This window comes from Argiope bruennichi, chromosome 2 (assembly GCF_947563725.1).
Source record: "Argiope bruennichi chromosome 2, qqArgBrue1.1, whole genome shotgun sequence".
In the NCBI taxonomy this organism is placed as follows: domain Eukaryota; kingdom Metazoa; phylum Arthropoda; class Arachnida; order Araneae; family Araneidae; genus Argiope; species Argiope bruennichi.
The window spans coordinates 12,406,416-12,434,168 of NC_079152.1; the positions used below are offsets into that span (position 1 = coordinate 12,406,416).

General features: G+C 29.8%; 1 protein-coding gene across 3 annotated transcripts in view; it reads left to right on the plus strand.

Annotated features, from left to right (window-relative positions):
- LOC129957483 (ADAMTS-like protein 5) overlaps positions 1-27,753 on the plus strand; it is a 314,328-nt gene that overhangs the window by 275,883 nt on the left and 10,692 nt on the right. For all 3 annotated transcript variants that reach the window (XM_056069826.1, XM_056069810.1, XM_056069818.1), the window contains 6 exons: positions 2,785-2,860; positions 8,880-8,985; positions 11,715-11,833; positions 15,384-15,510; positions 21,091-21,180; positions 24,826-24,992. In XM_056069826.1, the coding sequence (XP_055925801.1) occupies positions 2,785-2,860; positions 8,880-8,985; positions 11,715-11,833; positions 15,384-15,510; positions 21,091-21,180; positions 24,826-24,992 (685 nt within the window). The remainder of the gene's footprint in view (positions 1-2,784; positions 2,861-8,879; positions 8,986-11,714; positions 11,834-15,383; positions 15,511-21,090; positions 21,181-24,825; positions 24,993-27,753) is intronic.

The following is a 27,753-nucleotide window of genomic DNA, read 5'->3' on the forward strand; positions in this document are numbered from 1 at the left end:
GAATATCAGAGAAATCAAAATAATAATAAAATTTAAAAACAATCATGGAAACAAAGGAGAAAAAAATAATAAGGATTTTGCACGGTAAATTATTTTTATGATTATGGTATCGCACAGCAAATTACCTAGTATAAAAATCGAAACAAATAACTAAAGGTTCTATTCCTAATTTGGCTCCTTGCCAGATTAATCCAGAAATAAAATTTCTTCTTCAGAGATCAGCAATGAAAATCTTTGAGCTCAATTAAGAAAGTAATTAAGTATTAATAAAGAAATTTTTTGGTAATTTTTGTTTTTAATTGAAAAAAAATAATAATCGAACAATAACGTTTAAAACACTAAAAAAAATCATCAAAATGTCAGATGCAGGATTTTTATATTTCATTCTTAACATTTTTCCAAGGGGCTTTAAAAATTTTCTCAATTTAATTAATTACATCAGAATATCAAGTGAATTTTTCCTTGAATGACAATTGTTTGCCCCCTGCATTTATTCCCATCCCCCAATATTATTATAAATGATACTGAGGGTAAAAGACGTGCCAAATCGAATCTAAAATCAGCAAAATGCTAAATAAAATTTCTGCAATAAATTGTTGTGCTGGTTTGCTTTGAGTCATTATTATGGCTGCATGTGCGCTAGATCCCTCAGTTGTTAGTGCGACATATATGTCTGGACCCTGGAGACAAAATTAAACCGAAACTTTTTATTACGAATATAAATTATTGGAATGACCCTGATTCTTAAATCCTGTTATGAATATAAAATGTTATGGCTTAATGGATTAATCATATCGCGTGATTCAGAAATTTCAGTCGGAAATTATGAGTTTCATCTTCAAGCTGTTTTCTTAATAAGTTTTGTTACAAAAGCTAATAAGGCAATGTTCGCTTTTGCAATACTTTACAGGTTGCAATTTGGATGAATGTTTGACATTTTCTTAGAAACCAACGGGAGAGTCCCCCTAAAACATTTTTGCATACTCTCTAATAAACTAATTACGCAAGATAACGCCTTACATGGAATTGGCGTGCAACAGTTACGAAATATTTTTTGGTGCGAATTTAGCATTTTTACTGAATCTATCTTGTCTCCTTCGGCGAGTTATTTGGCTGTTCATCCCTGGCATACTGTTAATAGTATCCTAAAAAAAGAAATTTAGGCCTGTTTTTTATAACCGATTAAAACAAAAATGTGACGCAAAATTGCACTTATGGTCTCAAAATCACGTAACAAAACTGATGTATCAAAGTTATTGCATTTTTGAGTCATCGCGATTGCATGTTTCTGAAAATACATACCAAGAGACGGTCAACGCTTCATTGGATTTTGGAATAATTAAATATTACTTAGATTGCGTTTGCGGAAATTTTATCATTTTCTTTTACTATTTTGTTGAAAATTACTTTCAAATTTCAAACAAGCGTTTTTTTTTTTTTTTTTTTTTTTTATAGCCGATGTACTGATGACTTTGTTTGAAAATGATTTTCATACGAGCATTTTCCCGTTTCATCTCGTCAAAGTTTATTACTTAAAAATTAAGCATTAAAGATAAAAATAAATCGATAAAAAATATTCAATTTTGGAAAGCTTTGAGAGAAAAAGAGGCTCCAAGATTTAATTTACGCAAAGACCTCGGTGCTTGGAATTTTTACAAGTAACTTCAGACTAATGAGATCGTAAACTTTCTTTTTATTTAAAAGAACCATGTGCTTAAATATATTCAACTTAAAATCAAATAAAGTTTAAATTTCACAAAGTTATTCCTTTTTTTTTTCTTTCAATTTTTCAAATTTGCTTGCAAATCCGTGTCATCCAATAATTTTCCTAGTTTTCTCGCTGACTCACAAGTTATCATCCGTGATAAATTTTATATTGGAATATTTCGGTTTTCCAGATTCATTAAAAATATCCAAAATATCCAGATTATAAAAAGTTTTTTTTTACTACTTTAAAAAAATAAATTTTGAAATTAAAATTTCTTTAATAGACGAAATACTGATACAAAATTCTTATAATTGAATCGTTGTCAAATATTTTTTAAATTTATTTAAAAATTTGTGACATAAAAACTTTATAACTGGCCTTATATTAGAATTAACAAAAAAGTATTTAGTTTTGGAAAGGAAAAAGGGGATCTCGAAATTTGTGTTTCGAAGAGTTCTTACATCTGACTAATAGGAAATCTTCGGAACTCAAAAACATTATCATCTGCTTACTAGAAGATATTATCGTCTGCTTACTCTGAAGGCATTATCGTCTGCTTACTCTGAAGGCATTATCGTCTGCTTACTCTGAAGGCGTTATCGTCTGCTTACTCTGAAGGCGTTATCGTCTGCTTACTCTGAAGGCGTTATCGTCTGCTTACTCTGAAGGCGTTATCGTCTGCTTACTCTGAAGGCGTTATCGTCTGCTTACTCTGAAGGCGTTATCGTCTGCTTACTCTGAAGGCGTTATCGTCTGCTTACTCTGAAGGCGTTATCGTCTGCTTACTCTGAAGGCGTTATCGTCTGCTTACTCTGAAGGCGTTATCGTCTGCTTACTCTGAAGGCGTTATCGTCTGCTTTGATAAATATTTAAAGCTTGCGTCTATTTTAAGATTGGCATTACGAAGTAAATTCTAAAATTTATATTTTGAAATAAATTTTTATTCGTATTTAAATAAAGCTAAAAGAAATTTCTATTTATAAATGTAATAAAAAGATCCATGATTAATTAGTTGAATTATTGATTAATTAGTTTAATTTTATTCATGAAAAATTTGACATGTTTTAATGTTGCAGCATGTACAATTCAAGAGGAGTATCCATACCACTTTGTCATGGAGAGTTCTCGGAGCATAAAATTTGTAATTTAAAGGTAAGTTTTCTCTTCTCTATACTTAATGCTATGGCAAAACTTAAGAATAATATTCAATTTCTAGCCAAGCTCAGTAAAATCGAGCCAATCGTGTATAAACTTGCTAAACGTTCACCATCTTGGATGGCTGCAGGTAATGGAAACAAAAGCCTTATAGGATTGAAAAAGAAATCAAATTTGATAACGGATATTATTTTGAAATCCAACTAATACATATAGATAAGAAAAATTTTTAAAAAGATAATCTAAGATAAGAATATCTTATAAATTTATCAAATTTTCAACTTTATTTATCAAATTTTGGTCACAATCGGTCCGAAAAAAATCGCCTAAAATAAGTATTCGATTTTCTGGTATTTATTGATTAATCACCAAGGAAAAAAAATCAATGATCGTACACTATCACTCCCTTTCGTATTATTACTCACAATATTATTGTCACTATTTTTCTCCAATGGCAAGTAGTAAAAAAAAACTAAATGTTGGTGTTTTTTACTAAACAACGAAGCCCACAGCTTTCACATGTGGAACTCTGAAAATAAAATTCTGAGTACTCATGACTCTCGTTGGTCTTTTAATGTTTCACAAATCCTTGTAATTGTATTGTTTTGATATTTAGTAAAATTAAATTATTATAAACTAGCCATTTTTAGAGACAGTTTAATGATTGCAAAAAATTTTAATTAATTTTTTATGCGACTTGTTTTTTGTGAGGTCTTTAGCAAAATATTTTTGTACTTAAAATTTGATACACATATATCGCACTGACATAGAATCTTAGCAACATTTTTTATTTATTGTGCTTTGTATCTTTCTAATTTTCTGTCATCTTATCTAAAGTTTGAATTTGCATTTGAAACGTAAATAATTAAATTTCAATTAATAAAAGCTTACTTCTTAAATAAAATTGCTCGTTAAAACTATGAGTATACAAAAAGGAATTGTGTAACATCAAAAGTGTGTATGTACTGAATTGATATCTCATGTATTTTCTCAATTGAATAAATGAAATTTTCTTTGCTTTTACCAGAAGATTCAGTTTATTTAATACGAAAGTGATTTTCAATATTAAAAGCGTGATAATATATGTTTATATCGTCAAATTGTTTCACAAGAAAGGGCAGAAGTATATAAAAAGGACCGTGCTTGAAAAATCTTTTCATCATCACTTGCAAGGAAAATTAATCCTTCATTTTAAGCATAAAAATTTTCAAAAAATTATTAAAAGCATATTTTAAATAGAACTGTATTCATTAGAAAAAACTAAGCCTATCTTCATACATCGTGACAAAGAATGAAAAAAATGTAAGTAAGAAGAAATATTTGTTTCAAAATGAAAATGTTTTGAGTTATTTTACAACAATGAAACATTTTGTAAACTAAAAGGAAGAACAGTTTAAGAAATTAATTAAAAATAAACAAATTGTACAGCAATTAAATGGATATACTTAAAAAGTTATTTATTTAAATTTTCAGTCTGGCGTCAAACTTATTTTATAATATTTTCTGCCAGTCATTGGGGGAAAACGTTAAATTTCGCTTAATATTTAGTTACTGAAAATTCTAATTAATTTCCGATAGCTCTTGGAGAAACAGTATGGTTTGCAGTGCGTGAATATACATGCATACACGCAGTCTTCTTTATTATTAATATTAGTAGAGATTATATCTTAAATGTAAAAAATGTATTATAAAAAGCTTTCATCAGCTTCTTTCAAAACAAATTACAATTTTTATTTAATTTGTTCAAATGACCTCTTAAATAGAATTCTTTAAAGCAATTTATCCCAAAAAAATGACAAAAAAAGGAATAAATGCATAAAAAAAACTGCGTCTGTCTGACATATCAGAGGTAAAAATCCAAAAAATGATTTACTGTTGTATCCGAAACTCAATCTGCTATTCATCATAATTCTTGTCATCTATTCCTGGATTTTATATGAAACCAGACCATATAAAGTGAAAAAAAAGTGTCTGGATTTCAATCCCCGAATACGGAAACTGAACAGGATGATAAATCATTCATATAAATATCCTTCTTTTTGTGGCTTTTAACAATCTTAATCCAATTGGAAGGTACTAACATACAAAATAGGCAACTCGAGAAGAGCAGAATCATGTTTTCAAGTCTTTTTCCCTTATGCATCTCATTCTATAAGTAACTGCAGCTACTTATGTGCACAATGCCATAAGTAGCGCGGCTTTGTAGGGCTTTTAAAGTCAAAATCCCGTGTCCTCTCTTCTAGGTCTCAGTTTGTGATCTCTTGAATGAAGAGTATGATTAATGGGACACGAAATTTGGGTCCCTATTGCAAGAATCATCCATCACTCAATTTAAAGTTAAGAGTAACGAGACATCCCCCCCCTCCATCCTCAACCCACTGCATTCAAGGTATATGTTTCGTCTAGAGATCTTAGGGGGAAGATTACTTTTTCATGTTAATTTAAGAACTTTTTGGGTTCTTTTTAGAATTGGCATCTAAGTATTATTATCATCAAAGAATTCGTCCTCGAGATTTTGACGTATTTCATCGTTAAAGATCTCTCTGAATCCGAAAAATACTTTTTTGGAATTATATCTGTCAATGCGTTTGTGAAAGCGGTGACTCTAAAACTCTTTAACTTTGACAGATGATATTTGGTATCTATGTTAGAAAATCCCGACCAATCGAAGTCAAATTGAAATTTGGGATATACCTTTTGCACCAAATGTATAGATTTCCTGTCAAATTTGAGCGAATTCTAGTTAAAAGAAGTTTGTTCATATATCTCTAGGGGATAACTAAACTTGTTAACTATAAAAGATATTGAGCTAAATAAAAAAAAAATTGGGACTGAATTTTAACATCTAAATTTCATATATGTGTCAAATTTCGAACTAGATCCGTTAGCGGGTTGACCGTCTGTCTGTCTGTCTGTCAGTTATTGCATAAAGGTAATAACTCAAAAATATAATGATTTTACGGAAAAAATTCCTGAATATAATCTTATTACCATAATAGCAATTTTATATCAAATTTTGATTATAATCGATCAACAAACAGGTGCCTAGGATGCACATTCGGTTTTCTTCAATATAGTACGAAGCATAAAATGCTCATTTGCTGGTCACTGAAAATAAAATTCTAAACACTCTTGGCGTTCTCTTATTTGATATTGGTTCACTTTTTTTTTATTATTATTGTTATTAAGAGAGAGATTGAACAAAATTTTTACTACGAAGTATGCGAGGATGTTTCTAGGAAATCACTTCAGCTGATATTTATGGCAGAAAGAATTGCTTCCGAAATCTATTTGTACTTTGAAAGCTAAACCATTTCATTTAAAGCTACCATACTTAGAAAATTTTATACTTTGAAAGGTGGAACTATGCACCTAGTTGTGATTTTCTTTAGAAATTTTAATTAAAAATTAAGCAAAATTTTTGCGTTTTTCTGCGATAATTTCCGAAAATATGCAGCACATAAATGATTTTTACATTATCTTAAAATTCTAAATATCTTTTCAGTGATATCATTTAAAAAAAAATAATCAGCATAATTTTTTTTTTAATTTTTAAAAGCATTTTAAGCATATTTTTCAATAGTATATTTCATATAATATAAAAATAAACCTGCACGAATACGTTAAGCATGTATAAAAATTATTTGTGAACTTGTTCAAGCAATTAAGTGAGAATTAATCTTTTAATTTGAGAAATACACACTTAAAATAAAGGATTAACTCTCACTCAAACTAAGCCTAGAAAAGTGAAATTTTACGCATATGCCTATATGAAATGAAATAAGAGCAAGAGAAAGTTTGTTGTGAATTTATAAAATGTCTGTATAATAAATTTAATAATGCTGTATTATTTTATGCAAATACAGCTTATATATAAAAGATACCCGCTGTAATCTATTCCAATAGCTTCTAGATCGTTAGAATTAGGCATATGAATCTAATAAAAAATAGTTTATATGAAGTAAAGAATCAAATTTGATGAATTACTATGAATTACGAATTTTTAATTTTTATACAGATACTCGAAATTATTAGTCATATTAAGCAAAATATTCTTAGCATTATAAATAAAAACAAGTTCAATTCTATTACTCGACTAAAATTGAGTGAGCTATTAAAATTTGAATATTACTTTTTTATAAAAATGTGTGATTTTAGTCCCCTCTATTGACCATCTCAAAGAAGATATCAGCTCCTGGAGTTTCTCCAAAGCCGGTAATTTAAAATTATGAAATTTTTGATTGTCCTGAAATAAGGATATTCAAAATTTCAAAACTTGGTCAGATATGGTCATATAAAAATTTTTTCTTTGATTTAAATGTTGGAATGTCTAGAATATTTCACTAAATATAATTACTTTGGACCAAAATATTGTATAAAATTTAATATTCAGAATTACGTTTATTGAACGATACAAAATAAAAAAATTATTTATGTCATTAAAATCGTTTTGCAAATAGAGCTAAAAATGAATTTTATGATAAATAGAGAAATTTTTATTAAACAATCTTTTGATATATTGCATAACTACAATAAAAATTTAGTGATACGCATCGGATTTTCAGTGCTAGACGATTTTATTTTCTGTAAAATTAAAAACACACACACACACACACGTTTGTTTTCACCAAAAAAAATCATCAACTTCATTTAAACAACTCATTTATTAATTGAAATTTGATCACTGCCGTTGGAAATTAAAATTCAAATTTCAAGGGCGATGACAAAAAATTAAGGAAATGCGCAGTACGTGAACAGCTTATTGTAAGGATTCTAAAATAGTATGTGCTATATGTATATCAAAATTTCAAGCTTAAAAATATTCTGATAAAAACATTTAGTCGAAGTTAATAAAATTTAAATAAAAAATTTTTAAAGCATTCATCTCAGCCAAAGAGATGGTTGTCAAAGACGGTTAGTAATAAATATTTGCATCGTTTGCATTTTATCATATAACTTAAATTTAACAACTGACTATTAAAACTAATAATTCAGTGTATTCTTGGACAACCCCATATAGGGAATTTTCAATAAAGTAATTAATAAATAATTTTTAAAAAAGAAAAACATCTAACGTATTCAAAAAATAATTTTTGTCTTTGTGTAAAGAATATTTTTATAAATTAAATCGTTATTTTAGCATAATATAGATTTTTAAAAAAGCTACTTTATATTGTTCGCAAACTATATAAAAAAGAAAAAAATGGTCTTCTCGAAACTTTCTTGCATATTCTCCATTTCAGACCTTATTCTCCTCCTGCTGATTAAAATTATGCATTTTAGGCAAGGTTGAAAATGCCCTGCATGGCTTTATCGAACAATTATTACGAAATATAGATCTTTGATATGAATCGAATATTTTTAGAGAAATTATAGTACAAGTAAATACTATAGGATTTTGGAATGAAACCAAAATCTGACACGGAATTATTGTTTTAGTTACAAGATAACATATCGAATACCATTGGTTTAAGTCATTCCATTTATGAATTATTGCATTTACGTGTGTGCAAAAGTATACAGACCAACACATGATTTTCTATATTTTAATTTATATTTTTTTAAATATATATTTTATATTTAATTTAATAATTTATATATGTACTAAATCTGTGTACCAAATTTTATCAACCAGATTCTCTACGTTTTGGAAATTGCAGTCAAATAGATTGACTTCTTATGAATAGGTTCCATTCAAAATCTGACGAAAATCTACAAAACTTCTCACGAGTTTATGAATTAAATTTCATACGTCTACGAAGGGGTAATAGCATTTTTGAGTTTATCGTGTTCACAGACAGACCAATATTGCCAAAAATAAGTTCTTCGATTTCAGTGAAGGCTGAAGTGGAAATGAGTCAAAATCTGTAGTTTGAATTTTTTGACGATTGCAATACTTCCTCTATACTTGGTATACAAGAAAATAACAAGCTAAGATTAAAGAAATACAAAAGTATATCAAATTTGATTCGATTGTTAAGCTGATTTGTTAATGATTACAAAAATTCTTTTGTAGGAGTGTCCCGGTAATTCTTCTGACATGAGGGCAACGCAGTGCACTCAATACAACGATCAAGTGATAGCTGGCAAGTTAGTGAAAACGTGGATTCCTGCAAATGGAGGTAAAGCCGAATTTTTAAAAATACTTTCTTGTATTCAGTATTTTTTAAATCTATTTTTGCAAATACGAAGTTTTAAACTATTATTTAGTTGAACTATCACTATATCTTTAAATTTACTATTTCCAATATAGTCATCAAATAGAGTTTCTCTTTTTATATGTTTGTTTTTCTTTTTTGCTGCTATTTCAAATATATGAAAATCCCAATTCCTATCTATGAATTTGCTTGGTATTATAAAGTTTTAATTCATGAAAGTAAAGAGAACTGTTTGTTGGCAAATTGAAATATTTGTTAACAAATATTTCATGATATTATCGATAAGGAAGTGAGCACTGAACAATATCCCAAAAGAAACTTTTTAAATATGCAATCCTTTTTACCGAAACATATATTTTTATCGATTTAAACAATCGTAATTATATACAATTACAAAACGAGAGAACAACTTTCGAAGTATATTTTGAAATAAGTTGTTTTAGAATGCTCTTTATGGACTTTAAAGGCTGTTTTTGGAAGCACTCATGCAGAAAAAAAAATTAAAGCTCCATTTTTTTTAGAAATAAATTGGTACTTCTAAAATGGCTGTTCTGCAATCGTCTGGTGTTGACCAGTTCAGTTTAGTATGCAGAACTTTTGAAAACTTTTATATTGATTAATCAATAGAAATTATATGCCATCCTATAATAGCTGAGTTGCTACTAAAACGAATTTTAAAATCATGGCTATTTTTAAAAGTAAACATACAGGAAAAATCTTTGAGCTTCATTTTTTAAAAATAACTTATTACGTTATAAAAAAATTAAGCTTAATTTTTTCTCAATACATTTTTACATTCTTTAACACAATAGTCTGAAATTGGACTTTCACTTTGGTTATTCACACTTAGTTGCAACTTAATCAATAATAATTATCTGCAGTTATACAATAAAAAAAAGCATCTTCAAAGCGCGTTTTAAAAAGGGATTTATTTTCTGAAAATTATAAAGAAAAAATATTCATTTCCCATCTTTTCAAAAATATAGTATTATTTTCTAAGGAATCTGATGTGTGATAGTCTGCAATTCGTTTAGTTGGATCAATTCGAAATTTTATTTTCAATTCACTGAGCACCAATTATGAGGACCAATTAACTGCCATTTTCTGATTGAGTGCGTACCGCATGGCACTATTTTAAAACCAAGTTTTTAAGTATATTTATTTCATTTCAGCTATCTCTCCATGCAAAATTTGACTTCATGCAAAATAATTGAAGTTAATTTATTAATTTTAACATTCGTAGATGAAAATTCACTTTATTAACAATCTATTTTCAACACGGTAATTGGTAATTTATATATCTGCATTTTTTAATTAAATTTCCTAAAACTGATTTACCGAAAGTGTAAAGATATAACAAATGTAAGGAGTTTTATTTTTAACTAGTTTTTAAAAGAAGTATCATTTTTATCTGATTTTTCTATGTCAATATTTTAATATTTGTGTGAATATGCAAAAGATATTAAGAAATTATAATTAATTAGCAGTTATCAGAAGAAAAATTATTCAATTTAATTATTCTATTAAAGCATTTTAATATGAAATGAATTAAAAATAAATTATCTTCTTTTTAAATTATGGAAAATAAATTTTCAGTCTTTAGTTAGAGCACCAAAACCTCACCATTATTTTAGCACCCGGCTGTAAATAACAAATACATATGAATTAATTATTTCTGAAAAGGAATTTTATAACCCTTTTCATGAAGAAATTACTGTATTCTTGAATAAAGTATAAAAACTTAAATTATTCTTGGCATATGTTAAAGTAATTTGAAATTCAGTGATACTTCCATTTTGGTTTCTAATTATTGTATAGTTTTCCTTAAAAAATCCTCAATGTTTTAAAAACATATTTTTATAAAATAGTATTCCTGCAAATAAAATACAACTTTGATTTAAATTTTACTTAAAGCAACAAAATCGAAGAGAAAAATATATACAAAAGATTTTATTATTAATTTATTGTACATTGTGTACATGTCTTATATAATAGATGCACTTAAAATAGACATTTGTTACATTTTGTATGAAAATATTATTTTATTAGAAACTGGATAATACAAATACTTTTTTATTCACATAAGTTTGAAATTTAAGTTCTTGGATATTGTGGAAAAAATTCTAATTATATAAATTTTTATGATTATAATCATTTATATTTTAGAAATGATCAAAAACAAATAAAATTTAAATAATTAATTGCAACAAAATTTTTGAAAAAATTATTTTTATTTAAAACAATCTATATTAAGCACTAGATGTTTTAAATATGCAGTTAATGAAATAAGTTTCACCTTTTTTTAAATTGATTCCGTGGAATTAAGTCTTTAATCTCATTAAGAATTTAAAGAGGAGAGGGATTTGAATTCGACTATTGTATTCCATTCACAAGTAGAGATTTCTAAATGAAAAATGAAATAAAAACCAGCATTCCGTTGATAACTTTATAGTTCGCAACATCACAGCTTCCCGATATCTTTCGTCACCTCATTTCATGCCACTTAAACATCACCTTCACCAAATACCCTGGCCACAAAAGGTTACTCCAAGAATGTGTTAGAAACGAAACGGCAGAATATTCATTACAGTGTTTATGGCCAAATCCTCTGGTGATGATTTTGCTAATTGAATCTTTAGTGCTGTGGGCGTCTAGAAGTGGTTTTCCCCTGATGTTTATCTCTCTTTCTGCAGGTCCTAACCCCTGTGAGCTGCGATGTGAGGCCATCCCCGAAAAGCTGGTGTATGGCTTCGGCAAGGTGGTCGACGGCACCCCTTGCACTTTGGGAGTCTGTCTCGACGGCAGGTGTTTGGTAGGTAGGCTTGCCCCTTCTTTTGCCTTTGATTAAACTATTATCCCTTTTTCTAGGATGTCTCGGTGGGAAGTTCAGAGTTCAACCTGTTGGAATTCTGGCATATTTGTGGAATCATTTAAAACTGCCATGTTGTGGTCGGGTGGAATTCTTTAAGTGAGCTGTAGCATTAATTAGATCTTAAAATAACGATTATGTTTTTCAGTCAAAAATGAGGATTTCTTTTAAATACGACTGTAAGGTGAAAGCATTTAACTGGCGGGATATTATGCCTTACGTCTGGTAATGAATCTTTTATAAAGCATGATAAATTTGCATTTGTTTAAGTCACTTATAGAAATTTAATATTCCCTAAAACTTAATCATTTTTTACATGACAATATTAAGTTGCATGTGAACTACACATTCATTTATATACGTTTTTACTTTCTAGTATGCATATTATAGAGAAAGTATAGTAATCGCCAAAAACTTCGAATTTGAGCTTTTGATAAATCTTCACATCTTAGACCTCCCTGATTTCGAAAAACACATTTTTGTAAAATGTCCGTCCGTCTGTCTGTATACGACAAAGATAACTTAAGAACGCTTTGAGCTAGATGGATGAGATTAGGGATATGGTCTGTACACTAAATTTGTAGGTTTCTAGCAAATTTTGGACAAAAAACGCTCAAAAGAAGTCTGTCTGTCCGGCTTTTCGAATATATGTTAACACGATAATTACAAACTTAGAGAGCTTGATAGATAAAATTCGGTACAGATTTAACATCTATGGTATAGACACCTGACACATTTTGAGGCAAATCCAAGTACAGGTTGACTGTCTGTCCTTCTGTACTTTCAGAAACATGTAAACGCTATAATTCAAAACTGCAGTGACTTAAATGTATCAATTTTAGTATGGGATTTTGTGATTACAAGGACAGTTAGGCGTCCAAATTTCGCTTTAAATTAAAAAAAATTTTTTTTAAAAATTCGTTCGTAAAAAGCATCTAAAATACAAATTCGATTTTTAGATACTATAGATGTATGCCAAGAATTAATCGCCAATGATGACACAACAGTTTCAGTTAAAATGCTAAATTCACGCCATAAGTTCATATTTTTTAACTATTGTTCACCAAGGCCGTGCAAGACATTCTCTGGCATGGCAAGTTCATTAGGTACTATACGAGAAAGTTTTGGCGGGACCACTCCCGCTAGTTTTATTCTACGAGCGATTTAGATATGGTTTTAATTGAAATCAAAGCTACTTAGTTTGGTTTGCTTGTCAAGTAATTATATTGTCCTTTAAGGAAGTTAATTCTGTCTTATTTTTTGCAAGTTACGTACTATGCATCTCGGAAAAAAAATAACAAGCGTCTGATTAATTTGAAAGATTCAAAGTCAGCCAATTCTCTTCCACAATGATGTTTACATTTTCCATATAATATTATTCAAAATTGATGATTATTCAATATTACAAACTGCATGCCTCGCCTTTATGTTCCTGTCTGTAACGCTTTCGCTTTGTTTATAACTCTTTTTCATGACCCACCCATATCTCCTGCAATATAAATCACTATTCAATCAAAATTGTAAAAGCGGGCATGCTGCTGGTATTATGCTGCTGATAATTGCATGCTGAATGGTAATAACCATTCAGCATGCTTTCAAATAAAGACAATTTTTTAAGGGCATGAATTTTCCCTTCACAGTACTTTCACATTACTTTCAGTTTATTGATTTCATTTAGCATCGCTTTTATTCAGCATAGGAGGAATTCAATATGTTACAAGCACAGCAGCTGTTGCTTAATGTGTTTACTTCGGGACTAGAGAATTTTGATCAATTAATCGATTAAAATCGATTTATCGCTGACAATAATCGAATTGGGTAAAATCAACTATATTTATATCGCATCTAGAAGAAAGTATAAAACATTTACCCCCGAGTGATTTATAATTTAGTTCAAAAATAACAATAAAAATCATTAATTGTTGCCTGTCGATAATTATTCTTTGATAGTTTACTTATATATTCTTCACATAGGTTGAATGAATGACGGTAATTAGTTGTATGAGGCTGCACATTATGCTTCAAATTAGCAAGAGCTTGACACATTTTGAACTTCGTTTGAGGATTTATTTGTCTGGGTCAAAATCATCAACATTTATTTTTTTTTAGTCTTGTTCAGAAAAATGAATGGTTAAAATCCAACACTAAGCCTACAATGATGGGCCAAGTTACTTTTTCCAATAGTAATTTCAATGTACTCATGAAGTGTCTATATGTTTAATGCTAAGCTTGTTATAAGAAATTAATTGTACTAAATTTCGTAACGGTTTACATTCTTTAGTTAGCTTTAATTCCTTTGTTCCCAAGATGTGAAAATTTCATAATGGCAAACACCTAATTGCAACTGATACCTTTACCGGTATCAACTTGAAACACTTAAAATCCTTCGATTAAATCACTATTGTTGTATGTAACTAATATTTACCAATGTGGAATTTATAGAATATCAAAATCGGTATCCATTCTGTTGATGATTCTAATGGAACGATATGTTAAAGAAGGCGGCATGAGTTCGATAGCCCCCGTAGCTCATTTTCTGGATCACTGGAACTTGGAGTTGTTGAATTTAAACCCCAGTGATAATGATTTGATTCCAGAAATAAGGAAACTTCGTGTCAATCTCAACAGAAATGTTAATGTTCCAAAGATTTTTAAACCGATAAGTCGCTTCATCTGATTTCCCAATGACACTGGCATTACTTCAGACATTCTACAACTTCCAAATTGCTAGAAATGAGCTGCACACAACGCCAGGGAACTTTATCGGGGGATTATAAGTTGGCTCCATTGTCGTGTCGGCTGTAATTAGAGGGTAACTACTATTAAACTTCCAAACTTTGTAAATCAGTTTTTGTTTATTTTTGTTTCATTTTAGATATTGCTATAGGAAAATCTAGGGCATATTACATGCAATTTCCCCTATAGGAATTGTTTATAATATAATATACACTTAATAGAATCGCCAAAAACAATACATATTCAAGAACATTACATATGACTTAAAACTAAATACAACAGTAAATATAATTAATGTAAACCAAAACACAGGAATAATGATGCATATGTAAGTACCTCATTTTAACTAAATACAATAATTAATATTAAACTTTCAATTCTGTACGTTTCATCTACGCATATACTCAAATCTAGTAATGATAAAATACTGCCAGTTTCAGCTAGTATTTAATATAAAAAATCACGAAATGTGTAATAAAAAAGCTATAATTTAATATTTTAATTAAAAATCTACAATCAATCGCAATACATTTAGCCTTGAGTTTTTTAATTCTAAAAATAAAAATGTTTTTTCGAGGTTATTTTTAAAAACGAAAAACGGTTTAAAAAATGGTTTCGGAAAATTCCGATTTCATTCTAGTTCAAAGTGGCACATTTTTTTTGCGTTTTAACTCTTTCTACTACGAGATAAAATTCTTCATTCTCTCAAGTGTGTGTGTGACGTGGGACAGGTGGTGGTAATGGTTTTTCTTTCTAGCGCGTAGGCTGCGACGATCGCCTGGGGTCAGGAGTGACGGTGGACATGTGCGGGGTGTGCGGCGGTCGGAATTCGAACTGCGTGCACTACAAGGACGTCTACCAGGGTCAGCTCTCTTCAGGAAGTGGTGAGTTGCTTTCGCTCCGTCTTCTGGGCAGTCTTCTAATATAATATTCATAGAAGCTACATTTGTTTTTTCTGTTGCAATAATTGGATTTGCTATCTGTTAAACTATAAATATGAGATACATTTATTTTAAATTTCATCTTTTTTTTTATAAGATTGGAAAATGTGAATTTTATGGAATCAGTTTATTATAAATTATTGCGCGTGCAAATTGGAGGTATAAGTGGAAAAATAGAATAGAAAACCCTTTTTTGAAATGAATGCCCTAAGAAAGTATTTTTTAAAAACAATTTTTGTTTTAATATTGGCAAAAGTATGCGACTGAATGATTTGATGAAACGATAAAATAAGTCTGAATTTTATCATAATAATAAAATGTTGTTACAGACTGCATATCAAACTATATTTAAAAATTATTTAAATTGGGGGAAAATTATAAAATTGGTTTAATTAAAAACGAAAAATTTCTTGTTGTTGTTTCTAATGGCACTTGCCATGGACAAGCCCGCTTCTTCGAAGTCAGCGATGTAAACCGATAGGGAGCTTCTCTTTTGTTTTAGTATCTCCAACTAGGGCCAAGAGTACGATTTTGCTACTCACGTATCACTCATTCGCTTGCACAACCCCTTTTCACAGGGGGGCACATTCACACATCTCACAGAACCGATGAAGAACAACCATGCCCTAATCGGGACTCGAACCCAGGACGGCCAGATCACGGGGAAGACGCTCTACCCCTATGCCAGGACGCCAGCGATTATTTTTTTTAAGTTTTAAAACAGTGTAGAAAGTCACCATCGAGTTGTTTTCAGAACAAACGGATGAAAAACAAATACTTACTTGACTTTTAATTAGCCTATGTTTTAATTAACTTTTGGAAAATACATAATGATGTTACTCTTGTTTTAAAATGTAGGTGTGCCAAATTTCATCAAATTGAAGAAAAAAAACAACTATGGATTTGTGTAAAAAAATCAAGGAAACAAACATTCATCTTTATATATAATCTAGCATTCCATGCATTAATATATACTTATACTGCATAGCCAAAAATTTCATAGTCATTAAAAATTCATTAAATGAATCGAAAAACTACTGGACTGAGAATCGGTCCATGCGGTAAGCCTTTCATGCATATAAGATAAAATGGTGAGTGCATTTATCCCATATGCATCTCGCATCCTCAGATACGAAAAAAATTAATACAAGATATATCGATATGAGGCGTTGATATGCGTGAATATATAGATGACATTTTTTACCATTTTTATTACAAAACAAGTTTTCGGCATGGTCTTAATCGCAAGTTACAGTAGATTGCATACTAGTTGCATAGTTGATGCAGTTACAAATTTTACGATGGAATTATTGGGGATATGTAGATCAGAGCTGTATTAACTCCAAAAGCCACGGAAAGTACAGGATCTTTAATTTCCAAAACGAGGAAACAATTATTTGTTGTATTGATTTTAGTTTCATCTCTATGTAAGCAGTTTTTAAATAGCAAATATAACTAAATGAATGAACAAATCATCTAATAAAGGTAACCTTAAAAATAACCGGATTTAATAATTCGCATATAAAAACTTTTATATTTCGAACAAAATAGCGGGTATATATATATATACACAAGGTGGCTATAATTAAACTTCCCCTATAAACAGCATTCTACAACGCAAACAGATTTTGGTTTGTAGACTATACACGAGACACGCTCACGAAATTTCGAAAAAAAAAAAAGCTCCACAGTATTTACCAGAGGGCGCTTTTCCAGGGAAAACATTAAATTTAACACAAAAAAAAAGGCCAAAACGGAATACAGAAATGTATTAACTATCCAGAACAAGAATTATGAGTAATAAAATGTAAAACCGGGAAAAGCTGTCAATTCTAGGGAAAAAATGTCGAGATTTGCATGCTTGCGAAGAAGAGGAAGCTTTACAAAGGGTAAGCTTAGGGTAAGAAACGTTTGCAGTCGTTGTCATGTTTTATGTCTATGTTTCCGGCTGTAATGTTGAATGTATCTTGTTGTGACGTTGAATGACTTAAGGAAGTCCATAACGCTTCATGTGCAAAGCATCACAACTGGATCATTTAGGATCTGCTGTTGAACACACTGTCCAATGACTTGAAATTTACCTGGTGAATGAGGGTGGTCACATGGAGCCCCTTTCCCCACAACATCCTGGAGACGATTAACGACTGCTCCTCTTATGCAGTTTCGTCCTAATCTGTTCTAATTTTCTACAAACTGAACTGTTTTTTCTGTTTCGAACAGCGTATTGTTATTTTTCCCTTACCTTTACTTTAATATGATTCGGTGACAAGATGATCAGAAACTATTCAGTAAATGTTAATATTGTTTCATTATTCCGTTTCAGTCTTTGTTGTGTTAAAATGAATGTTTCTCCTGGAAAAGGCACCTCCTGGTAGAAATTTTGGAACTAAAAATGTTTTTTTCAAAATTCCGTGAACGCATCTCGTGTATAGTCTGTATATCAAATTTCGTTGAAATCCGTTTGCGTTGTATAATGCTGTTTATAAGGGAAATTTAATTATAACCACCCTGTATATATATATGTATGTGTGTGTGTGTGTGTGTGTGTGTGTGTGTGTGTGTGTGTGTGTGTGTGTGTGTGTGTGTGTGTGTGTGTGTGTGTGTGTGTAATGATATTTTAGACTCTTAATTTAATACAAATTAATTTCCAAGATTTTATCTTAATTTAGCCCATCGTAACTTCATTCTAACATATTCTCTTATTTCGTGATCCAATTCCACTTTCAGTTTAATTAGTTCCTCTGTAAAAATAATGCGCCATGAGTACTACGTATCAAGAGAAAGTGATATCTTCGGTTGCCCTTGAAAAGGTGTCAAAGGTCACCACGTGTATTGAAGTGGCGCCTGACCGGAAATTCTATGTTATATAAGGCTAGTTATCATTTGTTCGGTCTTTTGGCCCTTTTTGCCTTCTGCTTTTGTGCCTCACTGCGCTTCTCGTAAATAATCATGTTTATTCTCGAGAGAGAATAAAACGAAATTAAAGATGCAAAGTCTCTTCACTGCTTGTCAAACATGCACGCTACTTAAACCAAAATATGTCACATATTATTTAGCCGAGAGGATTCGAAATAATATTACATATTTTTTTTTACACACACACACACATAATATAATATAATATAGTGCGTGTGTGTGTGAACATAATTTTCTAAGCGGAATCGCGGCCGAAGATAGAGTAGACACTTTGAATTTTTAACATCGTTTTATTCCATCCTGGGATGTATGATTTATGTACAAGTAGAAGCGACGAGCACATCAACGCAGAACGACACAAGAGCGAAATGAGGAAAAGCTAATGAAATATTTATCCCCATGATTATATACTGTGAGATTTTGATAGGGATTTTTTGACACGTGTCGAATTAGGTAAAGGAACTTATAGGGATCTTTTAAAAAGAACTCGCTTAGCTAAAAGTTTAACTCTTCACTCTGAGTGTGGAAACTTGTCGATGTCAGCAATTTTAGAACTCGAGTTGAATTAATTAAATAGAAAAAGTGGAATTGGATCAGGAAATAAGAGAACATTTTTGAATGAATATGTTAATTTGGTCTGAATTAAGCTAAAAATTAGAAAATTAAATTAGATTTTAAAATATATATAATATAAATGTTTTACAAATACTTGACCGAAAGAAAGATAAATTTTTAATTAACTTCAATTTATTTTTATATTTTAAGGGGGGGGGCATGATTTGTACATGGAAACCAAAGGCAAAACGCGTTTGTTTACATCGGTGCAGGAGAAAAGTGTGTATTCCCTTGTTGCTTTTACTGAGAGATTATTATAGAGATTTTTTTTTATATGTTGATTTAAGAAAGATAATATTAGGTATATCTGAAAAGAATTCCTTAGACGTTAGGGATTATTTTTTCCTTTAGAGATAAAAAGATCCGTCACTCCATTTTTCCCCTGATAAGTTCAAAATCAGCAAATTTTTAGAGCGCATGTTAGAAATATATAAATAAAAAAAGAGGGATTTGGTTGAGGAAACAAAAGACAGTGTTAGAATAAAGTAATTTAAGATTTAAAAAAATAGAAAATTATTACTTAAATGAGATTGTGATATATTTATAAATTTCGGGTATCTTGTTTTATCAGAGATGAAATGAGTGTCTTGCGTATCGTCACAGTTTCAATCGACTCTTTTTTTAAGATTTAACATTGTACAGATCATTTTGAACATTGTACATTTGAACATTTAACATTGTACATTTTGAACATTTAACATTGTACATTTTGAACATTTAACATTGTACATTTTGAACATTTAACATTGTACATTTTGAGCATTTAACATTGTACATTTTGAGCATTTAACATTGTACATTTTGAGCATTTAACATTGTACATTTTGAGCATTTAACATTGTACATTTTGAGCATTTAACATTGTACATTTTGAGCATTTAACATTGTACATTTCGAACATTTTAACATTGTACAGATTATGGTTTCAATCGACTACCTTTTTAAGATTTAACATTGTGCAGATCATTTTGAAATTCCAATCATACCCTGTCCTGGAAAAAATCATTCCGTGTTCTCATTACTTCAAAATAAGTCTTTACGAAAAGGGATTTGATTATAAACAAGTTTTTTAATGTTGTTTTCACTAGTTGGCAACTAAATATTGCAACGGTCAATTATTTCATATTTATTTTTAACGAATTATTAATTCTTCAATTTTTTTTTTTAAAGTCTGCAGTCATTGACTTTTTCAAAGTTCATTCTCATCTTGAAAAATTAACAGATATTTGTCATAGAAATGATCGATTCAGGTTTTCTAAAATTATTACAAATAATGTTAAATTTTCTAGTTGCCTTTTTGTAGAAAAGCCTTACGGTAAAGCAATATGGTATGAAATATGTGGGTAAATGATTTATATTATTATTATTTATTTTATTATATATTTTTCATAACATATGTTCAGGTTATTCAGACTGCTTCTATATGTATTTTTTAATTAAAAATGCGTTTGTATGTTTAATGCGTATCTATATATTTACAAAAATCTAAAGATAATTTACCTCTAAGGTTAGCTATGTTATGAATTGTTTTAAAGTTGAATTGATTTATATTTCATTATAACTTTATGTATTCACTTAAAGTTTATGTTTCAACTCAATGTGAAAATTAAAAAAAAAAAAAAAAAAAAAATGTAATTTGCCCAATCTCACGAATTCCCAAAATACATTTTCAGATCAAGCGATTTAATTATTTTTAATTGAGATGTACTTTAATTTAATCCTTGATTTTGTAGCCAATATAGTAACCCAAACATGCAGATGAAACAATTCTTCCAGTAACCCTACTACTGATTTATAATCTCAAATTTCACTTTGTTGAGTTATACACTTGCTCTTTTTACGAACTGGCATTGTTGGCATCCTCGGCGATGAAAAAGGGCTCATTAAAATAAAATTTCAACTGTTCTTCTTTTTGCCAAACAAAATTTTCAATTTATTCCAAACACCTCTACAAAGCAATTTTTTTTTCTAACCGTTGCATTTATTTTATAGCTAGCAGAAGTTCCTATCACGAAGTCGTCGTCATCCCTGCATCAGCAAGAAATTTAATTATACGACAGCCTCTCGTAAAAAATATCCTAGGTAAGTAGCATTTCGTCATTTTATCGCTGCATTTTCTTAACCAGCAGACTGTCTCAGCATGGTTATACCCTTTCAGACTAAGAAATCGATTTCTTCGGCACTTAATCCGAGTTGGTATAAAATGTTATAGTTCTTTCCGTAACTAAAGTAGCTATGGCCATAAATGCGTCTTGGATTTTATGTTGTAACTAGCCGGCTTTAGCAACCAGCAGGTTCATCAGGGATATTTGTTGTTTAATTTCAATAAATTTCTTGAAAAATAACTGGATATGCACGATTTCTTGAACAAAATATTTATAAGTACCAAACGTTGATAGATATTATTGCTGTGCAATTTAATTACCTTACACCTATTATATTTATTGTGTGCATGAATTTTCTTAATGGTGCCCCATCACATCGTAGCACTATTATAAATTGAAGTATATGAATAATTTATTTCAAATTTAATGTCGCGTATAACAGTAATATAATTTCGCTTTCTGATTCTTCATATAAACTACGTAGATAATTAATTTACAGAATGTTCCTTCTTTAGCCTAAAAAAAAATAAAAGAAAATCACTCGATTTAAATATTTTTTGAAACAATGAAAACGTTTCAAATATCCTTGTAATCTATTGCTGAAGATCATGCAAAATTTTTTTGAATTGCAGGAATTTAAGAAAAAAAAATGGCATCCGAAATAAATTGGTCCCATTAAAAACAATTTTTTAAATTTAATTAATTTAAAGTTGTGTAAAATTTAGTTTTAAGCAATCATACGTTTGGGAATTATGGCGAAAAAGGGCGCGAGATTACATTTAATTTTTTGCAATTCTAATTAAAATTTTGAAGGAAAAAATCTCTCATGTGTACATTTCTTTACTCCTAATTATATTCGTGCAGAGTTTCGTTCCGTAGTTCAAACTGTCTGCCCTGTATAATGTGCCCCCCATATATATATATATATATATATATATATATATATATATATATATATATAATCTTTTGTTACTAGTAGAGATGGTAATTAGTTTAGGACATACCCCCAACCTTTCCGGAATGGAATCTGCATCTTTTTAGCTGAAGTAGTTCAGGAAATGGAAGCTTTTAAATCTCGCATTTAAAACCCACTTCTTCCTTATCTGTTATATACAAATTATATGTTTTCTTAATATTGTTATCTTCAAGTACTATTGCGATAGTGTGATGTTCTGTTAAATTATCGCCAGTTCATTTACCGCCCTCGTCATCTGACACAGTTCAAAATTCTGAAAAATAGGTCTCAAAATATCAAGTCGCCTCGAAATATCCCAGGTCTATCAAAATAGATCACTAATCTGGCTAAAATATACTAAGATAAAATTATGCATGTTTTATTTATTTTTCTAAAATTAACTGTATGATTTAAATTTCTATTTTCTTGCCATACTTTAAAATTCCATAATTACATTTTATTCTTTTGATGTTCCTTTGCTTTTTGTTATTTTTCAATTCTTGTTGCAAGAAAATGCATAATAGCTTGACTTTTTAATGGGGAAATTTCCAAAACATAATTAAAAATTAACAAAGCTCTCTTTCTTAATCATCAAAAACAAAAGTTTACTCTGGCAAGAGTCAAAGGTATTAATTAAAAATTTAGATTTATCTTAATAGAAAACTTAAGTTTAAGAGCAGAAAAATTCATTGAACTTTATTTAGTCATTAACAAGATGCTAAAACCTTTTTTTTTTTTTTTTTAGCTTTGGAGCTTATTTTTTCAGCATCATGGACTTTTAAATTATAAAAATATCTACACTATTTATAGTATCGTAGACAGCTTTTAAGTAGCTTTTTGATTTTAATCTATAAGTATGTTTTTAAACATTAAATAAAAGAATCTATAATGAATATTTTAAAGCAAATGATGCATTTAAGTAATTAAAAGTAAGTAAAAAAATGTTCAAAAGGCATTACTAAATTGTAATAATGGCAAAGTTTTTGTAAGTAGTTTTTTTTTTTTGGTTTTAGATTTTAATGGTACTTTGTAATGCTCAAAGGCCATATAAATGACCTTAATGTCTTATTTTTACCGAACTGTGACTCTAAAGAAATAGTTATTGATTAAAAAGAAATAAAATTTGGAATCATAAAAGAAGCTGTTCCATTAAAATGCTTAATTTATTAAAAGGAGAAAAATCATTTCTTGCAAGATTAAATTTTCTTGTCTTTTTTTAATATTCATTTTCTTTTTCTGTGTCTACCAAATTTTGTGTTTACCAAAAATAAAGAAGAAAAAGATTTCATTTTTATAATTAATTTTAATGCCTTTAGATATAATATGCTGAAAAAAAAGGGATATATATATATATATAAAATTTCTGCCAAAATTGAATAAAATGGAAAAAAATTTGATGAATGATTTATGTATATAATATGGGCTTCGAAATTGTAGATTTTTTGAACAAATTTTAGTTCAAATTCATCAATCGGTCGATTGTCGTTTAATCTTACGCACGTGAAAAGATTTAATTAAATATACTAACTTTACAACAAATTCATAGATCTATATTTAATTTAAGAATTAATCCATCAATATGGGCTCGATTTTAACTCTATAATTACTTTCGGGCATTTTCAGACGTCTGATGCTTATGATTTAATGGCAAAACAAAACAGTTTCATTGTAAGTGGTTTTAAATATAAAATCAAGACTCATACAGTACAAAAGAATGTCAATTATTTTTTAATGATCTTTATATTTTCGAGGAAAAATTTCTCCCAAATATCATTAGCTTTCACGTTCCTGTTTAAAAGGGAACACTAATATCTTTTGGACCGTTCTTTTCATTAAAATGGTATATTTAATTAAATTTTATAGTATATTTTAATTAAAATAATATAAAACTCATTTTTTATTGTGATATCTTTGGAATTTTGAAAAAATTTCCACCTCCCAAAGTACATTTGTGGCAAATTTGGTAGTTCTTGGTCTGAAAGATTATCAATACAGAGCCAACATCACAAATAAGCATTCACATTATTCTTTATAGTTAACTAATATTTAGTATTGTTACAAAAATGATCCTGAAATGGAAAATTCGAACTGAAAAAGGGGCGGGACATTTTTACACTTTTTACTGGAACTAGACAAAAACAGACAGGTTCTATATGATATAAATAGTTTAGAGAGAATACGAAGTCTTTCTGCTGTATTTACGTCCCTTTTTTTCACATAGAATAAAGCTTGCTTTGGGAAGGATTTCTTAATTTTGAACTGTAGTCTAATGACGAGGACGGTAACTGAGTCGATATTTTCTCTTCAACTTTTTGTACCTCTCCAGTAGGGAGACATATGACTCTCATGGATATAGCGAGCATCAGACCGTTTACACGGCGATTCTTTGCTGATATCGAGTTTGAATGTCGATAGCTCCTGATTGGAAACAAAGCCTTTTATACTTTGCCCGTAAAATAACTTTTTGATATTAAGGTTTAAACACATTTGCACAAGATAATCCATTAGAGATAATCTTGATCATGACTAGTATCTAAATGATCATGGCTTGTATTTTTTCTAGATCTGCACCAAATGAGATTTGAATAGAAATATTGATGGCAAATTGTTAAATTTCGATTTGTTTAATCTATTAAAAGTGGTCTTTCTACTTCCTCTTTCTTATAGCTTTGCAAGACAGAAGCAAAGGAATCATTTTCAACAGAGATCAAACTGCAATGAAATATGGAAGCCATTATGAAATTGCAGGGTCAACCGTTGAATTTCTCAAAATCGATGACATTGCAGAAGAGTTGGTGGTCAAAGGTCCACTGAACCAAGAGTTATATGTTCTGGTAGGTATCTGTGAGTTGTTTCTTTTTTAATCATCGTGTTAGCAACTACATAAAAGTTCATTTGCAATGGTCATTTCAAAAAAGGGTTGTCCTCACATTTACAAATTTAACAGGAAAAAACAAAAAGCCATTTCCTTCCATAATATTTTCAGGTAATTTGAATCAGTGATTTTCTTTGTATATTGTTTCGTAAAATTCTTCAGAAAATTCAGAAAACAATTTCAGCAAACTCAACAACAATCCACCATTTTGGTGTAGTGGTTGTAGGGTTAAACATTCCGACAGGCTCAATAAAATAAAAAAAAAGAGGTTAATTCATCATAAAACGGCGTACGCACGCATACGACAGAATATAGTCGATATGTACACAAGAACCACATTTACTATAATCAACGGCACACTAGTTAGCTAATCAGTAGTAAACAACCACATCAATACAAAGCGTCCAGACAAAACTCAGTAGGTACAGAGATTTTCCATAACTATTCATGAACCTCAAACGTCTGCTATTTTCCACTGCCTCTTCGCTTTAGCTGTGCTCAACTGCCAACTGACTCGGCACTACTGACTCAACTACAATATCTGCTTCAGAGCTGGTTTCCCGGGCTTTTATAGCCTCCGATAAAGGACAGAGAAGGTTCTTCCCTTACGAATTTAAATCGCCTCCCAATGGACCTATCGTCAAATTCCTAAAGATTCTGGAATCTTCCATTTTGCTGTCATAGTCACCAAATGGTTTTCAATTCAGTTGCTAAGGTTGGGACTGACTCATTGATCCGGCATCCGTTTAGCAAACATTCAGATCTGGTTGTAAACTATCTTTCTTATGATGGAAGTAATTACGCTGGAAAGCAGCATTCAAATTCGTAACATTGTAATGTGAAATTGCCATATGTATAATTATTTATGAAGTTACAAGAAATCCAGAAAAAATATACAGTGACTTCTATTAATGGACCCATAAACTCGGGAGGTTGTTCGGAGGCATCAAGAGAAGTAAAAATTACATTTGAACATGTTGAGAGGATGAGAATTGTGACAAATATATGCAAGCTCTGAGACCAGAAGGCATTTTCAACACATGTAATGAGCACTGGTCGGACGCAGGAATTTAATTTTTTTATATAAATCTTAGTAAATTAAGTCAGAAGAGCAAGAAAAATTTCTTTAGAATGAGGATTTCGATTTTCTACAATCACCAGAAACGAAATTACAAGCAAATAAGTGCGAAAAATCATCTAACAGAACAAAAATATTAAATACAAATTTTCTGCTTGAAATTTTAAAAATGCAATAAGCCATCGTTACAACTACTGATGTGCTGAATTTCATGGCTGTAAGAGCGATAGATTTATGTAGTTTTGTCTGAGTGTATGCATATGGACACGATAAAAAAAAAAAAAAAAAAAAAAAAACGAAAATCTCAAGTATTTTCTGTTATAAATATCGATGCTAAAAGATTTTTTAACACTTTTTTTTTCTATTTTGATATATATATAAATGAATGATAAACATCATTAGAAAAGAATTCAGTATTTTGTGCAATTTGAAGCTTTATAAGCAAGCTCAAATCTCTCTCGCTCTCTGCATATATATGTAAAATCTCAATTTCCTAATTCTTTTTATCTTAGATTAGCCTATGTTGACTTCATTCTAAAATGTTAGCTTATTCCCTGATCCCATTCCACTTATTATTTAATTATTTCTAATACGCGCTTAACAAAATTGCTGATTCCGTAATTACCACACCAGGAACGAAGGGATAAAGATCCCTAGCATTTACACGTACTTTTCAAAAATATCTAAGATTTCTTTGCTTAACTTGACATGTGTAAAAAAAAAAAAAAAAAAAAAAAATCCTATCAAAATCTTATAGTAAAATCACTGAAGTGGAAAATTTCTGCCATTTGCTCTTGGTAAATATCGCTTCTTTTTTGTACATAATACGCCTGCTGTGTAAACTGATTTGATGTTAAACAACAAAAAGTTTGTTTTGCGAAACTATGTTATATAATGTTACACACAGGGTGATCGGTAAAGCTCTTTTAAGACCTTTAAATTCACTTCGACGTCTCGTATAGCCAGGATAGTAATATGTATATAAAGTAAAGAGACTATGCTAAATTTTTTGAGACAGATTACGGAGTCCCTATCGATGATATACATAGGTACTGTTCAGCAGCGGATTGTAAAACCCTCCGCGTTTTTGCGCATGCTTTAGAATGGGTTTAATTCGTCAAAATAGGGGTGAAAGGAAAGATGAAAGGATATGTATACATATCTTAGTATCTTATAGGGGAAAGCCAAGGTCAAAGGGAATATCGGAAATGCACTCATCGTTCTTCGTCTTGCCTTAATGAAATGGAGTCGTCGCAATCTGGTCGTCTCAGAATCCGTTGACGAACAGTAATTACAAAAAATAACTAAAAAATAAAGGAGATAGACCAAATAGTCCAATTAGAAAAATGTACGACTATATCTTAAGACTGAAAAAAGTTTAAATGGAGTTATCTGTAAAATTGATCGAGATATTTGAAATTAAATTATGAACTTTCTGTGACTTAAAAAAAAAAAAAAAAGAGCTCGACCTGAAACTGAAAAACATATATATCCTTAATATATTGAAAATTTTCTCTCATGAACTTGCTTCACTCGGGAAAACTATGATAAAAATCAAAGAATAGATTTTTCTATTTTAGATGGAAACTACCTTTCCATAGAAAACTCTTTTTATCTCGTAATTACCTACTAAGGATTCAGT